The 26,460-nt window shown below is 39.7% G+C and overlaps 1 protein-coding gene across 2 annotated transcripts in view; it reads right to left on the bottom strand.

Moving 5' to 3' along the window:
• Positions 1-19,820: 19,820 nt before the first annotated feature.
• The window catches only part of GABRB3 (gamma-aminobutyric acid type A receptor subunit beta3), a 114,478-nt gene continuing 107,838 nt past the window's right edge, over positions 19,821-26,460 (bottom strand). For both annotated transcript variants that reach the window (XM_032185492.1, XM_032185484.1), the window contains exon 9: positions 19,821-21,177. In XM_032185492.1, coding sequence (XP_032041383.1) covers positions 20,827-21,177 — 351 coding nt within the window. In that variant the 3' untranslated portion in view covers positions 19,821-20,826. The remainder of the gene's footprint in view (positions 21,178-26,460) is intronic.

Below are 26,460 nucleotides of genomic sequence, written 5' to 3'. Positions count from 1 at the left end.
GGCTCCTCCAAGGCTTTGCAATACCACTAGAAACAAGAAATCAAATGTTTGATTCCTCAAGTCAAACTGAGTCATCTAGAGTTACTGTAGCTTTTTTCTTCTTTGTAAAGCATTTTCTTCCTTCTTCTTTATCTCACTTGGCTGGTTGGAAGGTCTCCAAAACTCAGGTTGTGGGGCTAGTGAGTTGGAAGGGAAGGTCCTGCTGTCCTGTCTGTAAGATATTTCTAGCTCACAAAATCCTTCATCATGGTACAATTTACTCAGAATTAGTGTAATACTCAGTATTTTACTAAGTATTAGTGACTCTCAGGAGCCTTCAGCAGTGTAAAGAATTCAATTTTGCCAGCTCTCATGAGTTTGTCACAGCATTTGCGAGTTTGTTTTTTGAGGATAAGTAACAAACTGTGTTTTTGCTACCCTTTGGCCTTAAGAAAATACAAGCCTTGCAGCCTTCCAGATGCATGTAAAAACTCAGTTGGAGTCAGTCAGAAATGTTAAGGCTGGTTGGAAAACTGAGGTCCTAAGCCTGGGAGCAGCCCCCAGAGCTGGGAGGAAGGTCTGGGGCAGATGGCTGATGGCCCAGAGCAGAAGACTGTGTGTCCCAGGGTGAGGAGGTGGGAAGACGGATGGGGAGCCCACAGAAATGAAGTGACTGTGGTTGCTGGAAGAGGAGATAGGTTTTGGTGAGGAAAGAGCAGGCTTAAGGTAAAAAGATGTTGATAATTTGGGGGCTGATGTACAGAAGGACATGGAGAATTATAGGCCCAAACTCTGGGCATTGCTGTTTTCTAGCTGTCAACACAGAGCTGTGACATGCAAAGACAGAGTGTGTGCCTTACCAGGTCTGGTGGCTGGTCCCTACAGATGGCGACATGGCACCCTCACTGCTGCAGGGCCTCTTCCAGCCCCAGGCAAAACAACTAACAATTCCAACCCTGTGCATTGCCCAAATTGCCCAAATCTGTGCTTACAGGATGTCACCTAAAACAGGTACCTAAAACAACCTTGTATATCTCTTCTATTTGTGTGGCTATGAAGAGTTTAAACAGAGCTACCATCAAACAAAAAACAACAAACCAACAAAACCCCAACAAATTCAGAGTGCTTCTTGCAGACTTAATGATGGCAAAGATAAGCCATGTAAGAAGTAGGTGAAAATCAGTCTTTGATGACATATATACTCAATGTTGCCATTGTCATACGGAAAGGTCACCTCTGAACACGTAAGGACTTTCTCATAAGGCACACACAATAGAGGAGAGGTGTTAAATTCAAATTAGATAGGCAAATTTACAGTTTTCCCAGCTCTGGAGTGCTTTTTTTGGCAACAATAGTCTTGTTATTTTAGCTCCATGTGTTCCATATAAGCCAATGCTGAAGTTAATGAGAGGCACTATACACTGAGGTGCATAATGACATCTTTTTTTTACTGCAGGAGTTTGGAGCATTAATGCTCTTTAAACAGTTTATAGATTTTGCTTAAGCTGGTGTTTATTATTCAGTCTTGCATATGTTTGAATGTAAGCTCTACAAAGTCTACATAGTCGGTGTGTGTATCTATGTAAGTATATGTGCATGGATATAATGAATCGTTGTTCCATCAGCTCCCTCAAGTGACCTACAAATGGAACCCTGTTTATTTTTGTATTTGATATGTGTGAATGGCATACATGTTCCTGTGCTAAAACATGCATATGCAGAGAGAAGGCATAGAAGTTTTTTCCAAAAAAAAAAAAAAAAAAAGAAAAAGAAAAGGTTGCTTTTGCATTCTGTTGTGTGGCTGTATACCGGGAATGTATGAATATGCTAGCATTTTTTTCTAACTAGGTAACTCATTTATTTCCACAGCCTTTTGACTTCTAAGAACCCTAATTGGCGTGCTATTAGGAGCAGTGCTAGTTTCACTTTGAACAAATATAGCAGACTTTTCCAGTATGCATCATTAATGACTGCATAGCACACAAAATCGTTCTCCATGAAGAAAGACAGATGGCTTCTTTATGTTTTTAATATTGCACCCAGTTAAATCTTGCACTTGCTTTTATTCAATAAAATCTTTTGTCTCCTCTGCACTAAGATGTATTCTAGCCTTTATGGCCTCACAACTTATTAGATAAATAATTACTGAATTTCCATCTATCACTGAAGGCACAGATATGCTATGGATACAGATGGGACTGGAGCATGTTTATGAAACTGATAGATCATGTTTAATCGGTGGTTTCCTGGAGTGACCTTCAGAGATATAAACAGCTACTATTAGGTGTCTGAGTCTGAAGCCCAGCCTCCTATGAAGAAAACAGAGGTAGGTAGGGCATGTCCAGGCGGCAAATAAAAAGAGGAAAGTCATTAAGGTGCTCTAAATTGTTCTTCGAGGGGAAACATACCTCTGCAGATTATGTACAGTGCCTAGAGATACTGCTGCAGCAGTGTGGGCACCTAAATAGAGTCCCTATAAATACAGGTTAAACCTTCCTCTGCTGCAAGAAGAGGAGGAAATATCAGAGGAGGAAGTATCAGAGGGCAGACTATCTTGGCAAGGGCTTTGGTTACAAAATGTCTTCAGCCCCAAGGGGATCCTGAGCATCTATTGCCTCTCTTTAAGCTGTGGTAGCTCAGGATCACCGAAACACACAGTCAACACCCTCAGCTGGGGCTGAGCAGGACTGGCTGCCATTTTAATGTAGCACATAATAGGTAAAACAACAACAACAACAACAAAATAAGGCAAAGACCCCCCTCTGTAAATTGGACTGCTAAAATAAATGTATTCCATGTGTTGCTGCTCTCCCAAGTGTGGTGGTTTCACCTCGGTGGACAGCTAAACTCCACCACAACTGCTCTTTCACTCCCCCTCCTCGAAGGGAGAGGGGGAAAAGAAAGTATGATGGGAAACAAAAAGGCTCACAGGTTGGGATAAGGATAATTTAATTAAGGGGAAAAGTAAGAGAGGAAAACAAACAAACAAACAAACACCCAAAGGCAACATGGAAGCAAAGAGAGATATAAAACAATTATTCTCTACTTCCCACCAAAAAACAATGTTCAGCAACATCCCAGGAGGCAGGGCCTCAATGCACGTAGCAGTTGTTTGGGAGGACAGATGTCTTCATAGCAAGAGCCCCCCTTCTCCTTCCCCTTTGCCACCTTTTATTGCTGAGTGTGACACCACAAGGTAAGGAATATCCCTTTGGCTGGTTTGGGTCAGTTGCCCTGGTGATGCCCCCTCTCCATCTCTTGCCCACCCTCAGCCTGCTGGCTCTGGGGGGGTTGGAGGGAGTCACGGGTGACCAACTCCACAGGACACCTATCTACAGTTCATACCTACACCTCACAGGACTTGATTTGGTTCCTTTTGGGCCTGCCACACACTGCTGGTACCACACAGGTCAATGTCTGCTCCCTCACAATATTGTTTTTAAAAAGCTGTTGGTCTGTGTTGAGAGACAGCATGTGTGGACTAAAATGGGGAGGAGCATGCTGTGTTTTTCAAATCTCGGGTGACCTTTTGCAGTCAGGTAGCCATTCTCTGGACTGTTGAGGGAAGGACAAAACAATAAATAAATAATTCACCTTCCTTCCCATCAATAAAAGCAATAGCATGAAAGTAAAGGATGTGGAGCTCATTAACACCCTAAGTGAGCAGGATGAAATTGAAGTAAATCCCTTAGAAAATCCTGCTTTGCAGAGAGCAGAAGAGCTTTGTTAGGGAAGCCTTGTGCAGCCCCTCACTTGGGCACTGGTTTTACTGTGGAACAAAGTCAATTAGAGGGACAAATGACTACAAGCCAAAATATTTTTCATTGCTACTTGCATCATGAATGGTCCAACTTTGGCCCTAACTAGTGTTTGGGTTTCCTTGGATGTCACCAAGAACAAGGATATCAAAGTCTCAATCTGACTGCTCTGGAAGCAAAAAACTGTGATCCAAAGTCAGAATCATTGCTTTCTTTTACAACAATGCAACAACAATTTACAATATTTGTATGATTTTTAAAATGTTGGAAAAGGGCACAACAAATTCACATTGCTATTTTTGCAGTGGATTCTGATGTTTTTGTTTGTTTGTTTTGTCATTTTTTCAAATCCAGATGAAGAGGAAGCTCAGGCCATCTGTACTTTCAGGATAACCTGGACAACAGCTGTTTGTCTTACATCAGTGATGAACATTTTGTTCTCCCTCTGTGGTTTGTCATCTGTTTTTTGTTTGTCGTTTTTATTTTTTACTCCTATATTCTTGCCCCACCAAGTCTAATTTCTCTCTGAGTTATGGGGGTATAAATCAATAGTGAGTCCAATGAAGTCAGTAGTGTTTTGCTGGCATGGAGATGGCATTTTCTCAGTGGAGAAGTCATTGAGCATTACTTCCTGATGCTGTCACAAAGTCTTCTGTAACTGTGCAGAGATGAGGAAGCTAGTGATTTTCTGAACCAGCAATTTTAATATTTACTTACAAAATATGGCCATATGGTCATTTGTCTCTTGGTCCTAAGGGTCCATATAGCTTTGCATGCTTCCTCTCCAAGGTCACCACAGATGAAGATCATCTTGGGGATGGAAAACAACAATAGCAACAACAACACTCACTTCAGCTGGGTGGGAGCAGATTTGCTTCATTCCCACAGTATTGTTGGGAACTTCTATTCGTTTTTAATTTTCAAGTTATGTAAGAAGAAGAGCATATGTGTGAGAGGGAAAGAGATAGAGGAAAAATTCTGTGCAATGGCCTAGTAAAATATGCATTTGCTAGAAATGGTAAAAAATGCCATTTTGTGTCAATTGGTATAAGCTATCTTCTCCATCCAGATTTGTATTTTGGTTTTTGTTTTCTTTTTCCCCTTGAACTACAAGTAGGCATTCAGGAGTCCGAGGTTTATCTGAATGTGGAGCTGTGACCACCATTTTAAGCAGCATCTATCTCTTTCTGTAAAAAATAAAAAGTTTTTCATTATCCATTCAGTCACTCAACAACTCATCCTGTTTCTTTGGCACAAGTTGTACTTGGATTGGAAGTTTAATGTAAAATCATTTTCCAGGTCAGTACAGCCAGGCAGAGACATAAGTATGATGCCTACCAGTGACCATGAGAACTAGCTTTATTCACCTTCCTTTTATATGGCACATTCCCTCTTCCTCTCTTTTCTCATCTAGATTTGATTTTTCTCTGATTACAAGTTGAGGTACCTCTGGATGCCAACAGGTTAAGACAGGAGATTTGTGACCCAGCTGCTTAAATCTGAAGAGTTTAGACTGTCCATCAAACTGAGAATGAAAGTACCTAAAGATCTTAAAATTCAGAGAGGAAGATTAATGGTAGGTGGCTTTTTGGCTCATGTTTCTCAAGTGCTGCTGTGTGCACCTATGAACTTTATTTGCCTTTCGTTCACAAACAAAAGCTTACTACTGTGCTGTTCTGCACATCTGCTTATATATATAAATAAATAAATCTCTGAGTGATGCCTGACGGCTTTTCTCAGATATATAACTGAAGAAAATGAAAACTTTGAGGGGGAAAAAAAAGCATTTAACCATGTTTAACCTTTTGAATTAGATGCACAGAAGTCTTTGGCCCTAAGGATGGTCACAGATAGCTCCTGAATAAGATAAATATTCAAGAAGGCTCTTGAAAGTGTTGTTTTTCTGTTCTCCAGCTTTCTTGAATTTCCCTCCTAGCTCAGACCAGTTTGTGTCACATTTCATGCAGGCAGTAATCTCCAAGGGGAAAAAGCACTTAACCATGCTGTCAGGCTCTTACTTTAGGCTCTCAAAAATCTTCTGCTTCATCTGAACACTGGTGTATATGCATGAGACTTATAGATATTGTCTGACTAAACAAATCAAACCACCAGCTATCTCATGGGAATTCCAGAGGTAGCTTTAGTCCGCGACTCTTCAAAATGTCAGCACATCTTTTAATATGATTGAAAACCTGCTAGAAATGCCAACCAAGGTGTCGTAGTTTGCAAGCAAATGAATTTAGGTAAACAAGTATAATGACTATCCCCTAATTAGACAGAATTTAGTAACACAACGTTAGAAAGATCCATATATACATTTATGAAATAACATGTATAGACATATATTATCTATATAGTGTATATTTATGTAAGCAGTACAGCATTATTATACAAGAGCATATATGTTTTTCTATTGCTATGTAAGTGCAATTTGTAGGGATCCTAAGAAATCTGGGAACTCTAAAGGAAAGATGTATGTGTGACCATGAATATATTAAAGCTGTCCAGAATAACACTTGGGAAAACAGCAGGAAATTACAATGCCTGAAAGTACTGTTAATCTGCATCTGAAGTAAAACATGACTTGGTGGATGTTCCACGAGAAAGCAGATTATCTGGGAAAATGATCCACAGAAAAACAGGCTCTCTGAAAAAAAACATACATTGATTGATGGTCCACAGTATGAATGTGTTATCAAATTAAAGAAAACAGGAACCTTCTGTGGGAAAACCAATTAACCTTGTGTGCGGACCACCTAAGTTAATCACATGAAAAACCATCAAAGATGACCATAACTAATAGCTTAGTTTGTGTGTATAAGACTCTGTGAAACACCTCTGAGCTGTGCAGACACTGCATATCTAGTTGGGTATGAGAATTATGTATGTTAGCACTAGTGTAGTAATATTAAAGGGATATACATTTATTTCTACTGCTGGTACTCTTGGTACCTCACCCTTGAGATCTATCTGTAATTTGGATGCAATAGAGGGATTTCTTCTGCATTGCTTTTTCAGTTCTTGCAGACCCTATGAAACCACACACAGCCCTACAGAAATATGAAGGATTGGTCTGGGCCTACTTTTCTTCCTTTCTTTTTTCACTTTCTTTACCTCCACACTCAGTTTTCTGGACGTCACTGAGGCACAGCACATGGTTCTTGAAGAAATCTCAAACAGCCCAACAAACAGCGTGAGAACAAGCTCCTGATGCAGTACTCTTGTATTCGACATCTCTGCACTGGCAAGCATTTACAGTTCCCCTCGGGTGTCACTAATTATAATGTATGGTTCATTAAAAATGACAACAGAGTTCACCGAGCCTGCATTCTTGTGATTAATTGCAATGCTTTCCTAATCAGTTGTTGTTATTTATACTTCTGCCTTTATGCGACTGATTATACTGTACACTTGCACCATTCAGAGAGTAACAGGAGGGACACGAAGGGCATGTTTACATGATGCAATGGTGCAGACATGCCTGAACTAGCAGTGACCCAGGCTGCGTGCTGCCATAGCACAGAGCTGCGCCGTACTAGAGATGCTACTCTGGGTCTCAGAGCCACAAGGAAGTGACACCAAGCTCTAAGCTCTGCCTCACAGAAGGATTTGTTAGACTCTATGAATAGCTGTGGAGACATGGTTTATCAGCTTTCAGTTCCAGAGCTGTCTCCCATTGGTAAGCAATCGCAGGCAGCTCGAGGCAGGGATTTCTCAGGAGCTCCATTTGAGTATTGCTGCTTGAATCTGTGTGTGTTTTTATATATATATATATATATATATATATATATATATATATATATATATAAGATATCAGATTTCAGGACCCAGAAGCTAAATCCTGATTTTAAGCCTCCTAAAAATATCTTTACAATTTCCTAAATCCACTAACTAAGCACTGTTGTGTATTGAAGAACCCACTGAACAAAACCTAAAAAAAAATCTCTGAATATCAGCTTCCATCCAAAAGGAGGAACAAAAATGTTGAGGGTGCAAACCTTCATGCTAAATTGCCAATAACAAGGGTGTAGTTTGATCCACCTTCAGTTTATGTCTGTGTGCAAGTGGTTTGGGGTTTTCCTTTTATGATCTCAGCTAACATGCTAAGCAATTTAGGGGACCTGCTATTCGATATCCCAACCTAAGAGAGATACTGCTAACCTGATTTTTGGAGAAACTGCAGAACAGCTATCTCTGGGAATAAGTTATTCCCTCCTGTGGTGTTCCCACTGACTGTGTGTACAAAATTTGTGGCAGTGATGCGGCAGCTCATTTCAAGTCTTTTTGAGGAGAAGCTGCACACTGCCTATGTTCTTACAGATCTTTCCTATGTATTCCTCTTCAGTTTTCTGTTTGTTACACATCTGCTCTGCAACTCTCCTTTTCCTCGGTTTCAGGCTTTTAGTTGCAATCTAATGCTATTTGCACAGCATTATCGCCTGGAGGCCCAAGTCAACTTTGGCAAGTCTCCTACTGGCATGTTATGTTAATAACTGATTGGTTTTGTTCTCAGCAAGAGCAATTTGTTCCAACAACTGGGATTCATCCCACTTGTTTAGCAAGTACACAGCTATACTCTAGCACAAACATTAAAGGCCAAGATCTTTAAAAATAGAAAGGGAGGGACCACCAGCATCAAGCATCACTGCATCCGATCCAACAGCTGCAGGCAGCCACGGGATAGCTGCCTAGCCCAAATTGTACACCCACACCTGACCACACAGTCATTGAGACAGTCCCATCTCACAGGAGCAAATTTAATTTTTCAGACTTCTGACTGGTTTTCTGATGTTTCTGAGCATTCAAGTGCTCCCACAAGCTTCAAATATTTAGAATTTTTAGCTAAATCATTGTTAAATTTTGGCCCATTGTGGTATGTCAATGCTGTAGGAAAAATCACACAGATATGTGCTTGCAGCTTACTGCATGAGTTCATATACAGCAATGGGATTGGAGGTTGCATAGAGCACGCTTATCTGTAGTGTATTTGTTCTTCAATATGTGCCAAGTGCGTCCCCAGTATTACAAGCATTTGTATTTGTCAATATGAGGATGTATCACCTGAATTTAAGCTAGGCATTTGAACTGCCTGATTTCCAAACCAGGAAGTTTCCAAAAAAAAACTCCCCGACAAACAAAAATCCTACTCATGAGCCACGAAAAATAGTATGTGAAAATTTGTCATCACATGCAATTTGCATTTTTAAAATGTGTCTGTGAAATTTTACAGTCATTTGCATTTCAAGTCAGCAATTAGATTAAAAAAGCCAACAACTGCAGCTGTGACAAGTACTCCGCCACGTGAAAACCCATAAACAGTCCTCTTGTCCCCTAGTAACAGCTCCAATGCGAATGAATTTCAGCGTAGCACTCAACTTTTCCCTCCTCAAGGTTGCTTTCATCCTTGATGCAGTATAACTGGAAATCCTCAAAGACTGTAATCCAAACAAGATGCATATTAAATATTACAATCTGCCCTTGGTCCTGTACAGAGTGTCTTTTGGGGTGCCATTAGGGTCAGCTGTAGAGCAGCATCAGAGCCAGAGTGGGGGTTTTCCCAGCACATGGGGTAGGGCATCCTGCTGCTCCCTTTCTGTCCATGCTCTGCCACATGCCCAGCATCCTCTATGGAGGCAGATAAAAGGGAGATGAAGGTCCATGGGGACACACATCCATTGCCTCCCCTGGAGCAAACAGCAGTGCCCCAGCAGCTTGTCTTGGGGCTTTAGTGGCATCTGATTATTGGAAGGGATGTTTTGGAAATCAGGTTTCTCTACAGCATTGAAAGAATATTAATAAATAATAATAATAATAATTAAAAAAAAAAAAAAAAAAAGGACAGGGAGTTCCAGTCATTTTAGAAAATGTCACCCAGTGTTCAGCGGTGGGTTTTAAAACACATCCCTGCATCAGCAGGAAATCTCCCTGGCTTTCAGAAACACTCCTGCTGACATGACCCACGTGGGGCGGCACGAGGTGCCAGCAGTTTCCTGTAAGTGTAATGGCACTTCTTGGTGCTTGGCTGCTCTTGACTGTTCTTCCCTCGGTGGCTGTCAAGATCAACAGTTGTGAGCAATTTTTCTGCTTAGGTGAACCGAAGAGAATAGATGTTTCGGTCCACAGCCTCCTGAACACCATTTACACATGCACCATGCTTTACACATGGGCAGAGGTCTCAGGTTCAGTCTCCAGGATAATTTGCTGTTAGGAGTCTCCCTGGCAGACAAGGTTCCACCAGCATTAGTGCTCACACTGTAAGAGCTGGGCCCCATTCAGCTGGGCCCCAGGACTTTGTGGAAGAAATGTGGCCCCTAGTACAATACCCATGACCAGTGACCCAATACCCATGACCTGTAGACGTCTGGGATTCTCTGCAGTTCAAATACTGTACTTATCTTACCTGTCAGTGGTGTTTGATGGAAGATACAAAAGTCCTGGTCTCTGTTATTCAATGGCAAGATGAAATACAAGCTTTCACTTCACCTTTGATTCAGAGATTTTCCTTCCCTGCAATATGTGTTGATGTGAATGCCTTTCCTAACACCAGAAGGCAAGTGGATAGCACAGGGAGAGGAGAGTTAGAGACACAAAAGAAGAACAAAACCAGATGGTAAGCTAAGGACAGAGGTATGAGGCTGGGCAGGGGAAGAGACTGGTGACGATTATTAGGAGAATGTGTCCAAGCAACACTGGAAACAGACAGAAGAAATCAAGATGGTAGGAACACTGTAAAGTATTTTGGTCCTTTATGGTACATCTGCAACAGATGAAAGAGTAAGATGGTGGTCAAGGGAGTGAAGAGCACAATGCGACTAAAAATAGAAGAACATCTTTTAGCTCAGAAAAATGAAAGTAGAGGAAAATGTGATTTCTCTCTAGAAATATATCAAAAGAGTAAATGCCAGGTGGGGAAGTGCTATTTGAGCTAAAGGGCAATTCTGGCACAAGAACAAAGGGGGGGAAAAAATCGGCCATAAATACATTCAGCCTGAAGACCCTTGTTACCCCCTGAGCAGCGAGAGCCTGCCACCTGCTGTTGGCTGTAGCCACCAGGGCAACCTTGGTGGCTTAAGGGTGGATTTGACCAGTACTGAGTGATGTCTGCCTGGCTTTGGCAGCAGCATGAATTTCTGCTCCTAAGGGCCAGGTCTTGTTCCCCACAAAGCCAATGGAAATGGAAATGTGAGAAGGACTTGGTAGCAGCCTTTTTGTTTACTAACAGCTATGAATAGGGTTGAGTGCACTGAAAATTTCCATGGCACTTTCTACCCTCATACAACTAGTGCCCTGAAGCTCTTACCTTTGTGTTTTACAACCATTTTATGACGGAGAAAGGGTATATCCATGAAGACAGTTAGCTTTCTGAAGACAGAAAGCAGCCTTTATCAACAGTTTTTCGTATTACACTGAAGATACTAAACATGCTTTACGGGATCATTTGACATGTGAGCTAGTGCCCAATTCCAAACGGGCCACATAAATTTTGAACAGAAATTCTTCCAGAAATTATACATTGCCAGCAGCATGGTGGTACATCCCCTCACCTGCCAGCAGTGGAGCTTCGTACCCGTTTCAGTTGTTGTGATTTCCCAGTCCCCATGTAAGCCTGTAGTAACTCAGCCTCAGACTGTTGGACTGAGCTAGTGGGCAGGAATCAGCCCCAAAATCAGGCTTTGTTTTTACTTTTGTATGCCTGAAAGTAGTCCCTGGCCAAAAAAAAATCTTTACTTCCTAAACCAGACTTGTCTCATGGCCTAGGCTACAGTTACCTGGTCAACTCTTAGATACAGCTTCCTTGTCAATGAAGCCTGTAAATCTTTACCTAATTATTAAATGACAGTAATATTAACAATATTATAATATCGACATTTGTATTAATAACAATAAAAATACCCATTACAGTAGAAAGTCCTGTAGCTTGCTTCATGGAATGGCTGTGATTTCAGGTACAAACCATCTCCACAGCCAGTATGGTTCCCAGCCAGAAGCATGGCTATATTTTCCCTAAAAGCACGTTTCAATGCTTTGACCCTGACTGATCCACTTTCATTTAGGGAGACAGTTAGTGTTTTGTTGTTGTTGTTGTCACCTTGTTTTGTTTTGTTTTGTTTTGTTTTCCCTGTGTGTGTTGTGTGTATTTTTTTTTTAATATTTATTTATTTATTTATTTTGGCTTTGCATTTTGCTGGTAAGGGGCAGGCCTACCTTTGGGAACATCTGTAGACAAACAACAATGCAGCCTGGATATCTGCCACCTTATCGCTATCAATGTACTTGATTAAACTAAAATTGCACAAATTTCTATCCCTTCTGTCTATCAATTTCAGGTTTCAGTCCTCTGCTGTATTTTGATCTTTCCTGTTGATGCATTAAGTTCTGGCATTTTTTTTATGCCTTGAATTTTATGTAATCAATTAAGATGTACATTTTCCATCAGTCTGGCTAATATTAACTTCAGGTGGTATGCAAAGCCTGTCAAAACCTCTGAGAGCTTTTCTGTTGACTGTAATGGGCTTTGGATCAGGACTCTTAATAGCAGTCATTTGTTTGAATCTATTCTAGTTTAATGAGTGATTAGCAGATGTTTTTTCCACTCTTTACCCAGCAGTTGATAAACCAAAGTCCGTGAGGAGCTGTGTACTAAATAATAGTATGATTTTACAACCCTCAAATTGCTTTAGAAAATAGATTTATAAATCATGCACATAAAAGTAAAGAATATTGACAAATTTTCCCCTATAAAAGAGGAGGCTTGCTGCGTTTTATGTGAGTCTTTCAACAATAAAGTGTTACCTACCATGAGACATTGGGAAAACCTAGCAGATCTTTATATATCTTTGTGTCTTGCATATCTCTCTTTTCTGTTCTCTTTTATTTGATATAATTTACATGTGTTCAGCACTCCACCTCAGATTCCTGTATCTGTTAAGATGAGATTCTTGTTTAAACAAAGTCTCTTCATGCAGGAAGAGAGCTGTGCCAAGAAAAAAGCCCTTGATTTCCCAATTACTTGGTATTATTCTTTAAGTCACCTTCCAACCCAAGCAGCCTTCCTAGTACTGTGAGATATCAACTATCAGGATTTGTTCTACTCGACCTTTCATGATATTTAGGCATCTGGCTTTCCAGCTCAAGTAATCAAGATGATAATTAAACCTACATCTTTGTGAATGTCAAAACTGTCATCTGCATTCAGAATGTTACAGGTCTTCAAGAAATGATGATCAAGAGAAATTTAACATCAGTGAGGTCATTAGGAAATTGTTCTAGCATTGGCTTCACCAAAAACTGCCGTGTCAAAGCAAATGAGATACATGGAAGTATGCTATATTAACTGCCCATATAGAATACCTAATCAGTGTCACTATAAACTAAGATTGCTTTGTAAATGTAATTGCTGACAGTATTTCAGGTAGTGCTCAAACAGTAATAGCCTATTATGGTTATCCTTTAGATCATTTCACTATTAATATATAGCACTATGTCCAGATGCATATGTATTTATTACACAGATTAATTGCTTTCCTGCTGAAAATGTGCATTACATTTTTAGTGAAACAAATAAGCAAAAAAACCTCAGTGCTTCATGTTAAATAATGGAAAAGTAAGTGGTAATTTGAAAATGAGTTAATGATGCAGTAACTTCCAGCTTAGAATAAGGCAATGTCAGGAGTGTTAAGTTCACAGGAAAACGTGCCTTGGAATTGTTCCTTTTTGCAAATGAGCTCGTGTCACAGTTTTCCAACCTCAGTAAGCAATCAGAAGTTATTTCACAACAGTCAACATGGTCCCGAGTTCCCAGCCAATGCTGTAAGCCTGCTCTTGGCTCTCACTGACACCGGAGGAGGGGCAACTGGGACAATGTTGACCATGATATGAGTTCACTCACATCACAGGATTTCTTCATGAGCGACCTGTCAGCTGCAACTGAAACAGTTTAGTCCAAAACACTGTAAATCTAGGCAAGTGTAAGAATAATTTCTAGCTCTCCATCCATGCTTATGTCTCTCTTGTGCCCCTGCCAGCATCAACCACAGCCACTCCAGCTGCAGAGCTCTCTGCAGCAGTCCTGCCAAGCACCCAGCTCCTTCTGACGTTTCTCACAGGTTTCTCTAGAGGCAGGTTTTGCAGCTAGTCAAAGAACTAAAATTACCAATGTGGGCTTGGAACTCCAAGTGTGGGCTTTAAGTAGCCCTTGTGTTGATAGTATTTATTTTGTCGATTATAAATAGATTATAATGACTGAGGACACCTCATATAAATGTGCCACATGAGATGGGATGAATTTATGTCCTCTTCAGTGGCAGGGGAACTAGGCAGACAGCTTTGAAAGGCAAAGCAGCATATCCAGTATGTAACAGTACGGGAAATACAAATCTGAGGAAAAATCCGGCACTTTGAAGGCATTCACAGGCATCTGCTTGGGACTCAAGGCCTTTTCTTAACAGGATGCTCCCCTCCATCCTGGATGTAATTACACGTAGAGTTTTTGCTGGCTTTTACACCATACGACGGTGCCTGGAGCACTTGCTTGAAGGATGCTCTGGGTCATGTCCTGGGGATTTCCACTCAAACTGCCCAGCTGGCTCTGCCAAGAAGAGCTTTGAAAGCATGAGGAGCACAAGAGCCTCACTCCAGTCTTAGTCTTGGGCTGCCTGAAGTGGAGATTTTCCCATGATGATGGTCCCTGCTCCTGCAGTTGTTTGTGCACTTGGCATCAAATAACCCCCGAAGAAAAAAGGCAGGAAGACCTCACTGCTAATAATTTTTTAATGCCGTTGCATGTGCTTACATTACCGCTGTTTTAGTCTGCATACTTTTAAGAGTAGCCCTAGGCAGGAAGAATTCTGTACCAAATTAGTTCTGTCCCTGTGGATGAAATGTACGGCCTGCAGCAAAATTCAAGCCCAGGTGTATGGAGAGAGGTTCTTAATTATCTGACAGCCTGTGATTTCCCCCTTTTTCTAGTATTTTTCAAAGGACAGGAAAATGGATTCTCTAGTGGAAGTGCTGGCATTTTAGGTGGAGGAAGTGTGAAGCAGCAGTCACTTGTTAGACTAATACAGCATCTGATCTGTGAAACCGTTTCCAACACAGAGAACGTGTAATGCTGGTTTGTCTGCTGGCACAGCTGAGCAAGTCACCGTGCCTGCAGCTTGGAGCTCCTGGTAACCTGCAGATGTGTGGTTAACCTAGAGCAGTGGCAATGCAAGCTCTGACCCATGATATGGGTGAAGGACAGAGGAAATGCCCAGAGGTTTTGGGCTGAACTGATATAAAGACTTCAGCAAACCTCCCATGCTCTATCCCAGGTGTCTCAGGTAAACACGTATAAAAAGCTTCAGCACCTGGAGAAGACCATGCTAACTTGAAGGCTAAAGCATAAACTGAAATACATTTAAATACAGTATTAGAACAGATAACCTAAAGATTGCTGTGATGTATCATAGCCCTGAGTACCCATGCTGTTTGCTTCCGTGCCTCCTGCCAGCTAGGATAATAGCTATTTTATCTCCAGACTTTTGCAGCAAGAGCAATAACATCTGAAAGGAGCCAACTGCTGGTTGTAAGCTGGGGGATAATTCAGAGTTTAGCCTAAGGCTCCCTCTGTAGTCAAAGGAGAAAGATCGTTGCCTCCAAAAAGATTCAGAGCAGGGACCTGAGTGGCTTTGAGGTGTTCTGTCTAGGTAGCCCAGGCAAAACTTGGCCTGAGCAGTCACTTTCTGGAAAGTGACTGAAAAGAACCAAACCAAACCAAACCAAACCAAACCGCTGATTTAAATTAGGCTGCTTTACTGGGACAAAAGCATGCAGCAGTAATACATTGTAAAGGTAAGATATGCCGTCCATATAAATTATCCTTTTGAAATATTGCGCATGCTTAAGTACTACCTAAAATCCAGGTAACGCGCTAAAGAATTTAAACTGGCTGATTTTAGGGACTGTAGTTGCTCTTTTTGTACTATTACATATTCTGTCCATGTGGCTTTAGTTTTTAAGTATAACAAGTGACATAGTGCATTGGGTAAGCTGCCAAAGGATTTGATTTTCAGAAGGCATCTGCTTGAGACCACAAATCAGGCCCTCACAAGAGAGGAGAACCACAGAAAAGAACCACTCAAAATCTGAAATGATTTTAGAAAAGCTCAGACCCTTTATTTGCAGGAAAGTTTGGAGGTAATTTTGAGAGATTCTGTCTTTGTTCAAAGAAAATTCAGCCTTGGGATTCCCTCCATGCTTAGTTTGATTTTTATCTCGTCTGCCTTACTTCTTCCGCTAGTGGGTTGTGCTTGCTGTTCTGATGGCTGCGAGTATGAAACCAACATTTTTGGAATTTGCCTTGATCCTAAGGAGCATGTTTATTTGGGGAAAGAAACCCCAAATATCTAATAGGACTGGAAAACCTTTAATACAGTTAGTAGTACCTTATTAATTAATATTAGTATTAACTGATAGTATCTGTCCATACATCAGCTTTAAAATACAGAAGGAAATATATCTCTTTCCCAGATATTCCTCATCAAAAAGATAAAAAGATAAGCTTGGGACATCACTATTTTTTTCTGCTCTCCAGTATGTGCTGTACTGGAGTAAATAGACAATAGATGTTACTTACGATCTGCGAAGTGCTGCTAGAACTGAACAGAAACTTGCTGAACAGAGGGAGCCTTTCTGTTGACTTCAAAGGCCTTGCAATCAAATCTGTTGTGCTGAATATTTTACCCGCTCCTAAAAGTTGTGACACACTCCATTAGCTACCATGATATTTAAGCAAGTGTGTGACAGCTTATTATAACACAAAGAACGGCAGTCAGGTATAAGGACAGTGTGCTTTCCAAATCTCCACTTAGAATCCTTAGAGGATTCTTAAAATGAACTTAATGCCCCTCTTGGAACCTGTCAGAATCCCAACTCCTTTAAAATAACCTACCAACAGATAGCAATAGAAAGTGTAGTGAATGCAATTAGCATTCCTGATACAATTAGCATAGCTAGAGAAGAGTTTTTGGCTAATTTTTAAAATATTTATGATGGTTAATGAAACAAATTAACAGGACATCACCATCTTTTGATATCAAAAGCTCTCTTGTCTCCTAGGCAGGCAAAGGTTGCATGTAAAGAGGACAACCTTTCTGCTCTTACCGAGCAGTGCCCCAGGTCAAGAGAGGTTGGGTTGCCATTAAGAACCCTGCCAGGTCAGTGGATATAGTTTTCCCTCTTCATTAATCTACTACAGAAAACACTAGGAAACACAGTAGTTTAATACTTAAGAATCCATTTTTCTACTTGTGTGTCAATTTCAAAATACTTTAATCTATTTTTTTCTTTAAAACTGTGTAAGACTATTACATGACATTTAAAACCTAATTAAACATTAGAATTTAGCCAAGCACCAAATTTAGTTGACATATTTCCTCCAACCCCAGAAGAAAAAAGAGAAACAATTGATCTTTAAATCCTTTTTAATAAATGAATATTCATTCATCAATATTTTCATAAAGCATCTCTTCATCATTCCATTTTACTATTTTTTTTTCCACTGCTGAAGAATACCAAAAATACATAGATGTGCCTTAAGCAAAAAAAGACTGGGGTTTAGTTTATCTTTACAATGGAATGAAATCAACTTAGAGTTAAACAAACATAATATTTCTACTTTTTATTGATCCTTTGGGCTATAACACAAGATAGATACTTTTTTTTTTTTTTAACGCCTTTTACAGACAAATGATGTGTAAATGTTATTTATAGTAGTATGAGTTAGAAATGAGTTAATTAGCTATAAATACATTACTCTGGTGCAATTTGGTTGGAATTATCTTTTTTTTTTTTTATATATATATAGTCTTAAAGCCACCTATTACATTAAAGTCATACACTGTAGCTAGCATAAAGTGACAATAGCCAGAAAATGTGAGGTCAAGGTAAACACTGTTCTTAACACATGGTTGTGTGTATGTGTCTGTGTGTAAGAAGTGGTGCTGGGACTGGAGGAAAGGAATTGGCAAAAAAAGGCACAAAAATGTGTGTTAAGGATGAAGTGTTAACCTCAAGTGAGTATTTCCTGGCTTTCTTCAAGTCCAACCAAGACTTCAGCCTGTTCAAAGACCAAGCTATTTCTGCCCTATGGAACTCAGCTAGACTGATGAATACAAAATCTCATGAAAATCTGAAACATAAAACTGCTCACTCTTTGCAGTGAGATAAAAGGGGGAAGTACTGATCCATGAAAGGGGCTGCAGTAACACACTGCCTCTTACCCCAGCAAGTGGTAAGAGTCCTTAGAGACTTGGTTCTCTTGCCCATGTGGGGTCCTGAAAGTGCATGTTGCCTCTTCACTCAGGCCAGACTGTAATTTGCCTCCTACCTAAAAATCCTGACTGAAGCCTCTGGAGAAGTGGCTTCAACAAGATGTGGAGTATCACAAATAAAAGGTCACTTCTTGTTCATAAAGACCCCTGCCTGATCAGATAATTTCTAGGACTTGGAGCTTGAAGAAAAGAGAGAACTGTGATTAAATCATCAGCATGGGACCACTCTTTTCTTGAATCCCATTTTCCAGCACAGTTGTTTAGGGCACTTACTGAAGGACTTGCTCAAAGATCATTTTGTTAGGGTAACTTTTCCAATGCAAAGCCTACTCTTTTTAAGTTTTATTAAAATCAGATTTATTTATTTTTTGTTTAATCATATTTTGATGGTACGATAAAAACAGGGAAGGGATTTTCAACAAATCTACTAAATACATACTTTGGGGAGGTGTTAATTGTTTTATTACTTTGAATATAATGACGACAATGTGCTCTGTAATCCCTTCATAGAGATAGTAAAGAGCCCGTAATTGTGGTTTACCGATGACAACTAATAGTGAGGAGCTTTTTTTAAAAAAAAAACACAAGCTTTTTTGCTCCAGCTCTGTGGGTTCCTTTGAGGCTCTTCATACTGCACAGTTATTTGCAGCTACAGTGCTTAAAAACTGCAGTTACAGCCACTTTGCACCACTGCCAAGGATGCAGCTGGACTGCGGTGCTGATCCTGCAGGCGCTGGCAGGCGAAGTTAGGGTGGTGGGGATCGCACTGCAGCTCTGCCTCGATGCGGCTGCGAGGAGTGCACTGCTGTTCACAGGGCAGCCCCTGGGTACATCCTGCACCATGGAACAGGCACTCAGGACTTTTTCTGTGCTGCATTTCAGCCCAGAGCAAAGTTTCATAGCTCAGCTGCAAAGAATCAGGGGTTGGAAACAGCAATGGACTGTACAGGGCAACAGCACAAGTATCATTGCTCTCTTCGCAGATAAATCAAGTGAGAACGCAGGTCATTACAGAGCCAAGTTATGGCTCTGTAACTGATGATACTTTTCAGTATCATACCCTCCTTTTAATTTTTTTTGGTAGATGCATATCCACATATTTTTCTCCCATCGATGTCTCTAGCTAGCATTCAAAGCTCTCTGCCACAGCTTTCCACTGGTTTCCCCAGGAATCCTACCTGTGGAGAACTGGCAGGACCGTGCCTGAATTCTTGATTTTAATCTACTTATGCTACTGTACCTGTTGGTATTTGTGAATGTACATGATAGAAACACTGCTTACAAAAAATATATCTTCTTTTCTTTAGAAAGGTTGCTCTGATAAATAACAAATTAAGTTTACAGATCTGAAATCGGCATACCTTGATGACTACAGCCTACCAGAATGAAAAAACTTGGAGCCCTGGTAAGGGAATGAATTCGAATGAAAACCAAAGTGGTCACATTTGCATGAAGAATGTGCTTGAACATAATTAACGTTGAAAAAAAAACACATACTGTTTGCTATCTTTTGTGATCTGTGACTGCAGCACACTAGCTTTACAAGTGTACACATATATACTTTAAGTATATAAATAAAATATGAAAATGCTCCATTACTGAATCAAAGTATCAGAAGTGCTCTATTTGTTCAATTCTAGAGAATAAAAGTGTAACATCACAGAAACAAAAATATGACATAGCATGCAATCACGATAGCAAGCACAGGAAAGAAAAACATTGAGAAAATATACATATATGCATATTATGCAAATATATTTTACATTAACATACAATGTTATAAGAAATGTTAAATAATGTGAATGCATATTTAAAAAATGCTACAGCTAGGTGGTTTCATGTTGAAGTAGCAAATAACCTGAGACATCTTCTATGCTTTCACTGGAATAACAATCTTTAAATCTATAGCAGATGTAGAACACATTGACAGTAGTTGAATTCTCAGCTAAATTACACTAAAAATGTGCTGTTTTCTTTCAAAATGACATGGCAGCTGGAACCAGTCCAAGGGAAGGAAAATGTGCTGTACATTTACAGTACTTACAAAAGATTCTTTTCACTGTTGATGGACACTTAAAATGCTTGTTTGAAATATTATGAACATGTATATGTCTCCAAAGACCTAGAGCAACACTCCTATGATCAACCTGCTTACTGCAGAAGAGAAAGCAAGAGATCATTAAAAACGATGCTTATTCAGGACCGGAAAAATATATTATGACATATAAAACCAAGATATTTTAGCAAAGAAAAATAAATTTGGCTTGATGAAATTGTTCTTGATGGATCTGCAATATAAACAACTTATTTTAAACTTACCAGTGTAACTCTATCGCTTTATGATTAGTGTGTATGGCAACATTTACAAACAATGTTACTAAATACTGACTTTATACACCATTACAGCTGCTTGAAAATTTCTATGACAATCAAAGTTCTGTAGTGATAATATACAACACTTACTTTCTCAAGGCTTGTTTTTGACGACACCTGCCTTTCAATTTAAAAAGATCCTCGAAGTGCATTCTATGTTACATTGTCCATAACCTCAGAATGAGCGTGTACACGCATGTGTGCATACATATATACCTTTGCTTTTCAGTGTGTGCCTACATACACACACAGTTCTTTGCTGTATGTATTCACACATACATGAGTATTCTCTACATAGTAAAAGTTCATATATATATATATTTATATATAAATATATATAAACTCTGCAGGCAAGTAAGTACTTCACTTGTTATAACTGAAGTCCTTTAAAAAAGTTCAGTCACTCAGTTAACATAGTATAGCCAGTAAATTAAGTTGAAAAGAGAAAATGTGAATGGAAACACCATTCTTGACCATCTGTCAATGGCATTCACATCTGTTAGATCAGGGATTTTTATTTTCAGTTGTGAAGACCTTCTTCGTAAATGGCCCCTCTTGCTGTGGGAGCCTGTTCTTTCTGACGGACGCCTTCCAAAGCTTTCACGATGTGAACTTTGTTTTCTGTACTGGATTCCTGAGTTGTCAAAGGATATCGTTGAATTTCTGGCATCCGTGACGCTGGTTGTGACCTCGTTGCTTGCCACCTCATTGTGAATTTCAAGCGATGTCAGCAGAATATTTCCATGGGTGTCCACCTTGGGGGGCAAAAATAGAAATACACATTGTTTCAAGAGATTTGACATATATCAGCAAAACGTGGGTGTATTTTAATCTCCAAAACCATATGTCTTTTAAGAAAGGAAGTATTCATTTTAAGCATGTGGTAATCTTAAAAAAAAAAAAAAAAAAAAAAAAAAGGAATACTCAGCTGCTTAAATTGAGGCAAGTACTTAGATACTGTTACAAACAGGGTTATACTCCCAAAATCTAGTATAAAACTGTGTTTGGCAAAAACAGTCATTTTCCTCTCAATCTAAACCAGCTGTGTTTTAAAGGATGGAGTAATTCAGTGCAGTAGGGAGAAAGGGTAAAGGATGCAACCTCTCTGCTACAGCAGGAATTTAAATTAAACTGGACAAGCTCTTTTTCAATGCAGGCTTTAAAAACGGAAAAACAAAGTGCAGGTGAAGTTTGATAAAATCACAAGAATGGTGCTGGCCTGATGAACTCTCTGTATGTTGGAACCACGGAGCTTATTTAAAGCTTTTCTCTTAAACTTTTCCTTCCAAAGTTATTTACACTGTTTTGTAATCATGGCAATGCACAAGTGTGGGGCTTTTCCACTTGGATAAGTGATCTTAAAGAGTGGTGAACTTGGGCAAGGAAGAACACTTAAATTAAGGAAGCAGGTGACACTCCTCCCTCTGGCCCTCAGACATAACAGGTGAGCACAGTGTTGAGCACAGGTGAGCAACACAATGCCATTTACAGTAAATAAGAGGACAGTTCTGATCCTTTAGAGCCTTTAACAAGCTTTAGGCCAGATTCCTCAGTCCCATCCTGTAGCACCAGAGGAGCAGCAGCACAGAGTTGGGTACAGCTCCTTCATCCCCCAAAAGCTTTCAGTTCCCAGAAGTGGCACAAATAGGGAGTCCCAAGTGATGCTGTCTCAGTCAGTACTTGGTAGCCTCAGTGGTGGAGCACCACATCCCTTTGTGGCCTGTACCCTGCATGCTGGCGAGAACAAAGCTGGTGCAGCTCTGATTTCCCACCAGCTTTTGGGAAAGAACACTGACCGCTTGATATAAAATAAATGCTCTGTGCTGGGTATTTTCAACTAGTTAATGTTTGTGTGACTCTGTTCCAGTGAACCCAGTTCCCCCCTGAGTCAGAAATAGATTGCAAAACATGGCCAGGATAATTTCCAGTTCTATTTACACAACTTATTCATCTACAATTCAGCCTGAGACTTTGCTCATTAATACCTTATTCTAACCTGTTACATGATCTAGCTGGGTTAACTGTGCCACATCTGAACACCTCATCCTAGAAGCATCAGTATAAAAGTGGTTGAAAAACACACTATTGTCATGGTCTTTTGAAGTTCATACATTCATCTGATACCAGCTCTTTTCCAAGCTTTGTGTGAGGCATTAAAAGTATATGTTGCTATGTGTCTGTCCATATGCATTTAGATATTTTCAATCCTGTTAAAATTATTTAAAATGGATATTTCTTCCATTAATTATAGATGCTACAATTTATCTTTTCTCTGTAAAAAATAAAAATAAAAAAGTATACCAGTAATGCTTTGCCAAGCTTCTTGCAAATGGAAAAATGAACACATAATGCACATACAAGCAAGCAGAAAAAAAATTACTAAGGTATCCAACAAATCCTGCTGCTGTAGGCAATGGTACGTTATGCTGATGAGTGCCTATAAATAAAAATAAACAATGTGAAACAAAACAATGGGGTGGAGAAGCCTCAGTGGTGATTAAGAATTTATTTTTCCCATGGCAGAAACCCACTGGGTACAAAAATATGGGCTTGAGGTTTGCAGAAATTAGTTCATGCTGTTGAGCAGGATCTGCAACTAGGGAATACACACAGCTGTAAAATACAACTGTGGACACCATCACTGCTTAGAGTGGTCTCTGGAAATAACTGCTTCAGTTTGCTCTTTTTTGTTCCTCCCGCAATCAGTACAAATTATGATCAGGATTTGTAATAGCATTGTGTAAAATATCTCTACAGTCTGTAACTTCCTGATGAAGATTAAAGCTTAATCTCTCATCCAGACCCCTACTCATCACATCATCTCCTTTCCCATCTCCTCCCAGGCTTTAAGAAATGCTACATCAAGTTCCTTCAATTTACTCAAAATGCCCCAAAAGAGAACGTTTTACTGGGCTCCACTTGGGTAGTACAGCCTTCTCTTTGCAGGTCACTGCTCCCTTCCCTTCAGCCACCACAGATGTCAGCTGCTTTTTTCCTCAGTGCCTGCTGATCTCTCCTGATTCTGTCTGCCACCTACATACATAAAGACATTAGCCTGTCCCTGGGTACTTCATCCTTCCACTGAGACCTGGATTTCTGTAAGTGAGGTGTCAGCTGAAAGCTTGTACTCTGGAGGGTGTATATTCAGGCTTCTTCAACCCAGAGAAAGGATTAATTTGATTCCACTTATTTCATCACACCGCACAGCCTGCTTCACCTTATCTGCCAACCTTGCATGCCACCCTAATGTAGTTTCTGCCTCTAATCTTTCAGTGATACTGCCGCCTTTCACTGCTAGTCACTGCATCTGTAAATCAAACCAAAAATGTAGTCAAGGAAGTGGCAACATTTCTGTAAATGCCGTAACATACCATTATGTCCTATGAAATTGCATGATAGCGTATATTTTCTGCAAATGTCCAATGAAACATATTTGGAAACACGGTTTTGAAATGCATCTCTTTGTTAATAGACTGAGGGACTAGCATGCCAAACACAAGGAAGGAGCAGATGGAGAGAAGAGATCTACAGAAACTGAAATCAGGCTTCTGGTCCACAGATATTCTTGAGACCAATTTTCACAAATTGTATTGATTCCTCCTGAAGTTTTGGATAAACCACCAAAGCTCTCAATAAAGTTACCGCAATGTATGCTAATGCTTTGTGACAATCTGAAGGTGCTGTTGTGAAGTATGAATACTTAATGTCTGCAACACGTTAAGAAGTATTTGTATACAAGCATGACTTCTGAATGATTTAAGCACTGATTTAAATGACTTAGACTAATGTACACAAGCTCTCTCAGGGAATAAAGAAGCACAACAATGGCAGGGCATCCTGTGCAAGTTTACTCAGGTTTGCTTGAATATATTGTTAAGGCAAAATCCTCCAGAAGGAAACATGAGTGTGGTTCAGCAGCTCCAGGGAAACTTACTTCAGGTACAAATATGGATTTAGAAAAGTAGCTGAACTGATTACAGACATGACTACACATGACAAACAGGGCCAGTTTCTTTGATAAAACTTTGTTTTACTCTTCATGAGCCTTAGGAGATAATTTTATCACCTCGCTCAGAAATGTCACTGCTTGTGCACTGGAAGGTCTCCCCAAAATTTCTCCCCAAAATGCCAAGCTTTGTTCTTGAAGCCTATCTGAATTTAAAAAGCATTTGGACTGTGCACTTAGTCACATGGTCTAAACTTTTGGGCAGACCTGTGCAGTGCCAGGAGTTGGACTTGATGATCCTTATGGGTCCCTTCCAACTCAGGATATTCTATGATTCTATGATTCTATGATAAATTGGAGAGAGAACAGTATTTGGTCATTTCCCTCCCACTTCATATGATCCCAATTTAACCTAAAGATTTCTTTCTTGTCTTCTCCAGAGTTCCTGGGCCTCCATGCCTCCCATGGCCTCCTTTCTTCCTGAAGCTGGCCCCACCTGAACCCCCTCATTCCTCGCTTCCCATGGCTGTCTCACTGCCTGTGCTCCCATCTCTTTCCAGGGCTGGTTGTTTCCACAGAGTGTTTCCAACTGAATTTATCAAAGCAGATGAAAACAGTGGAGTACAAAATCACTAATGAATTCCCTGCTGAATCAGCATGGATCTAAACAGGCAAAATTGATGATCTTATTCAGAATCAATTTCAATCAAACCCCATCTCTCCCACCTCTGAATAATTACTGCTCCTGCACCATGAAGCAATTGGTTCTCACGTAACTCCATTTGGAGGCTGAGAAGCATGAAATGCTCTGAGACGTTTTATACATAGAAAAACTGATTTGTTTTACTCTTGCAGGAACTCTCCTTCACCAATAGGCTCTGCTGGAATGGTACATTGTAGATCTGAAACTTCAACACCCTTTTTACACTGGGAAAGCCTACTTTCACAGTCCACTTTTTACTTCTACAAAACACCACAGTGGCTTGTTTGGATGTTAAGTATTATATTTTTAAAGACACGAAAGGAAAGGGCTGCTATTGAATACCTTTCAAGATTCTTGGAAAACTTCAGCTTTAATGCAGTTTGAAAACACTTAACTAGGGCCAGAAAACTACCATAAGGTTTGATTTACTATTAGATAGTGTCTAAATTACTTCAGGTTCATTTAGTTCTCTGTTTAATATTCCATAAATTTTAAGGAGTACTTTACAATGAAATTTCTTCTTCCTCAGAAATCTTTCATTCTACTACACAAAAAATAGAAAGAAGAAGCATTTTGCTTGAACCCCACTGCTGCTGTTTAGGAGTTCATCAATCCCAATTTTTTAAATACCATGTAAACATTTTCCATCATCTGCAGCAATATAAATGCAAATAGCAGGCTTAAATAACAGCAAGAAAAGCTGTCTCTGTAGTTAGTCTTGCACTATTTTACATCAAAATTACTATTGAAGTATATTACTCCACAAAACAGATCTCTTAAAATTATAAAATGGAAATTACTTTTGGTTGAAATCCTAATCTAGACTCAAGCCCCCTGATTGTCACCTGCTGTGCCCTGGTGCAAGCGTGCATGGCTGTGCAAGAGGTACACTACCTGACAGCAGCTTCCATCTTCTTTATTCTTTATTTTTGTGTAAATGGCTTTCCAACATGTAAGGCAACAAGAGAGCTCGCCCTAAGTGTTATCAGTGCTTCAAGCAAAATTCATTGACCATATTATGCCTCAGATTTTTAAAATAATAAATATTAATAATTTAAAACTCCAAGCACAACAAAAATGATATTGTTGAGTGTTCTCACTGCATCTAAAAGTCACAATTTCTTATATTAATTAATAAGCACACACAAAAAAAATAATTAAAAAAAATGAGTATTATGTTGATATCAACTGATGATATGATGATATGGATGAACCCAGGGTAGCTGGCAGAACCGGGAAGATGAAAAGATCTTGAAAATAAAGGAAAGTATGAAGAAAAAGAAAAATTTGGAAGCTGCATCCTAATATTGCTGACCACCAAGTAAGAACAGAGTTTGACAACTAACCTTGATGTATTTGAGCTAAATTAGTACACACAAGATCCCCCTG

Source organism: Aythya fuligula, chromosome 1 (assembly GCF_009819795.1).
Source record: "Aythya fuligula isolate bAytFul2 chromosome 1, bAytFul2.pri, whole genome shotgun sequence".
Taxonomy (NCBI): domain Eukaryota; kingdom Metazoa; phylum Chordata; class Aves; order Anseriformes; family Anatidae; genus Aythya; species Aythya fuligula.
This window is presented reverse-complemented; position numbering and strand designations above follow the sequence as displayed.